Below are 839 nucleotides of genomic sequence, written 5' to 3'. Positions count from 1 at the left end.
AGTTTTTCCATTTCTTTATTATTATTATTATTATTATTATTATTATTATTATTATTATTATTATTATTATTATTATTATTGATGACCTAACTATTGAGTTACAGAGGCTACAGAAAATGTGGGTGAAATGTATCCCTGTTGTTATATGTGCATTAGGAATTATCCCTAATGATTTGAACAGATGAATAGAGGAAATAGGCATAAAACCTAGTTTAGTGCAGCTTCGGAAAACAGTGTTATTAGGGACAGCTAGGATACTTAGGAAGGTTCTTGACCTCTAAGGTTATTTGTTGTAGCCTGATGTTAGGAATTTTTGTTTTTCCAACAGTTTAACCTGTTGTGCATATATGAAATAATAATAATAATGAGATACTCATTCTGTTCCAACATACTTTTTTTTCGATAATTCCAGACAATATAATGCAAGGAAAATATTTGAGAAAGTTAATGGTGACGTTGAGGAATCAGATTCTGATGAAGAAGGTTATTCTGATGCAGAATTTGATGGTGGATTAAAAGTACCAAAGAAAACCTGGAAGCAGCTTTATAAGTGAGATTTCTTTTTCTTTTACACTGTTTGACATTTCCTTTTTACTATTTTTTAATTTTTTCATATAGCTAATATTCATTAGAGCCTTAGACAAAATTCATTGCTGTATTTGTTCTAGCTCTTTACAGTCTGAATTCAAATCTTGTCAATATTAAGTTCCTCTCTCATCCTTCCAGAATTAACAAAATAAAGTACTAGTCAGGTACTTTTTTTTTCGCCCTTTCAAAGCCTAGCCAGGCTCATGGGCCCGGTTTCCCGGTTTCTATGGCGTATGTGTCCCCCCCCCCCC

At 32.3% G+C, this 839-nt stretch overlaps 1 protein-coding gene across 1 annotated transcript in view; it reads left to right on the top strand.

The window, feature by feature from the left end:
• Nucleotides 1-839, top strand: part of LOC106872459 (DNA excision repair protein ERCC-6) — a 37,951-nt gene that overhangs the window by 10,844 nt on the left and 26,268 nt on the right. Inside the window, exon 7 of the mRNA XM_052967680.1 lies at nucleotides 370-550. Within this exon, the coding sequence (XP_052823640.1) occupies nucleotides 370-550 (181 nt within the window). The remainder of the gene's footprint in view (nucleotides 1-369; nucleotides 551-839) is intronic.

Source organism: Octopus bimaculoides, chromosome 4 (assembly GCF_001194135.2).
Source record: "Octopus bimaculoides isolate UCB-OBI-ISO-001 chromosome 4, ASM119413v2, whole genome shotgun sequence".
Classification (NCBI taxonomy): Eukaryota; Metazoa; Mollusca; class Cephalopoda; order Octopoda; family Octopodidae; genus Octopus; species Octopus bimaculoides.
This window is presented reverse-complemented; position numbering and strand designations above follow the sequence as displayed.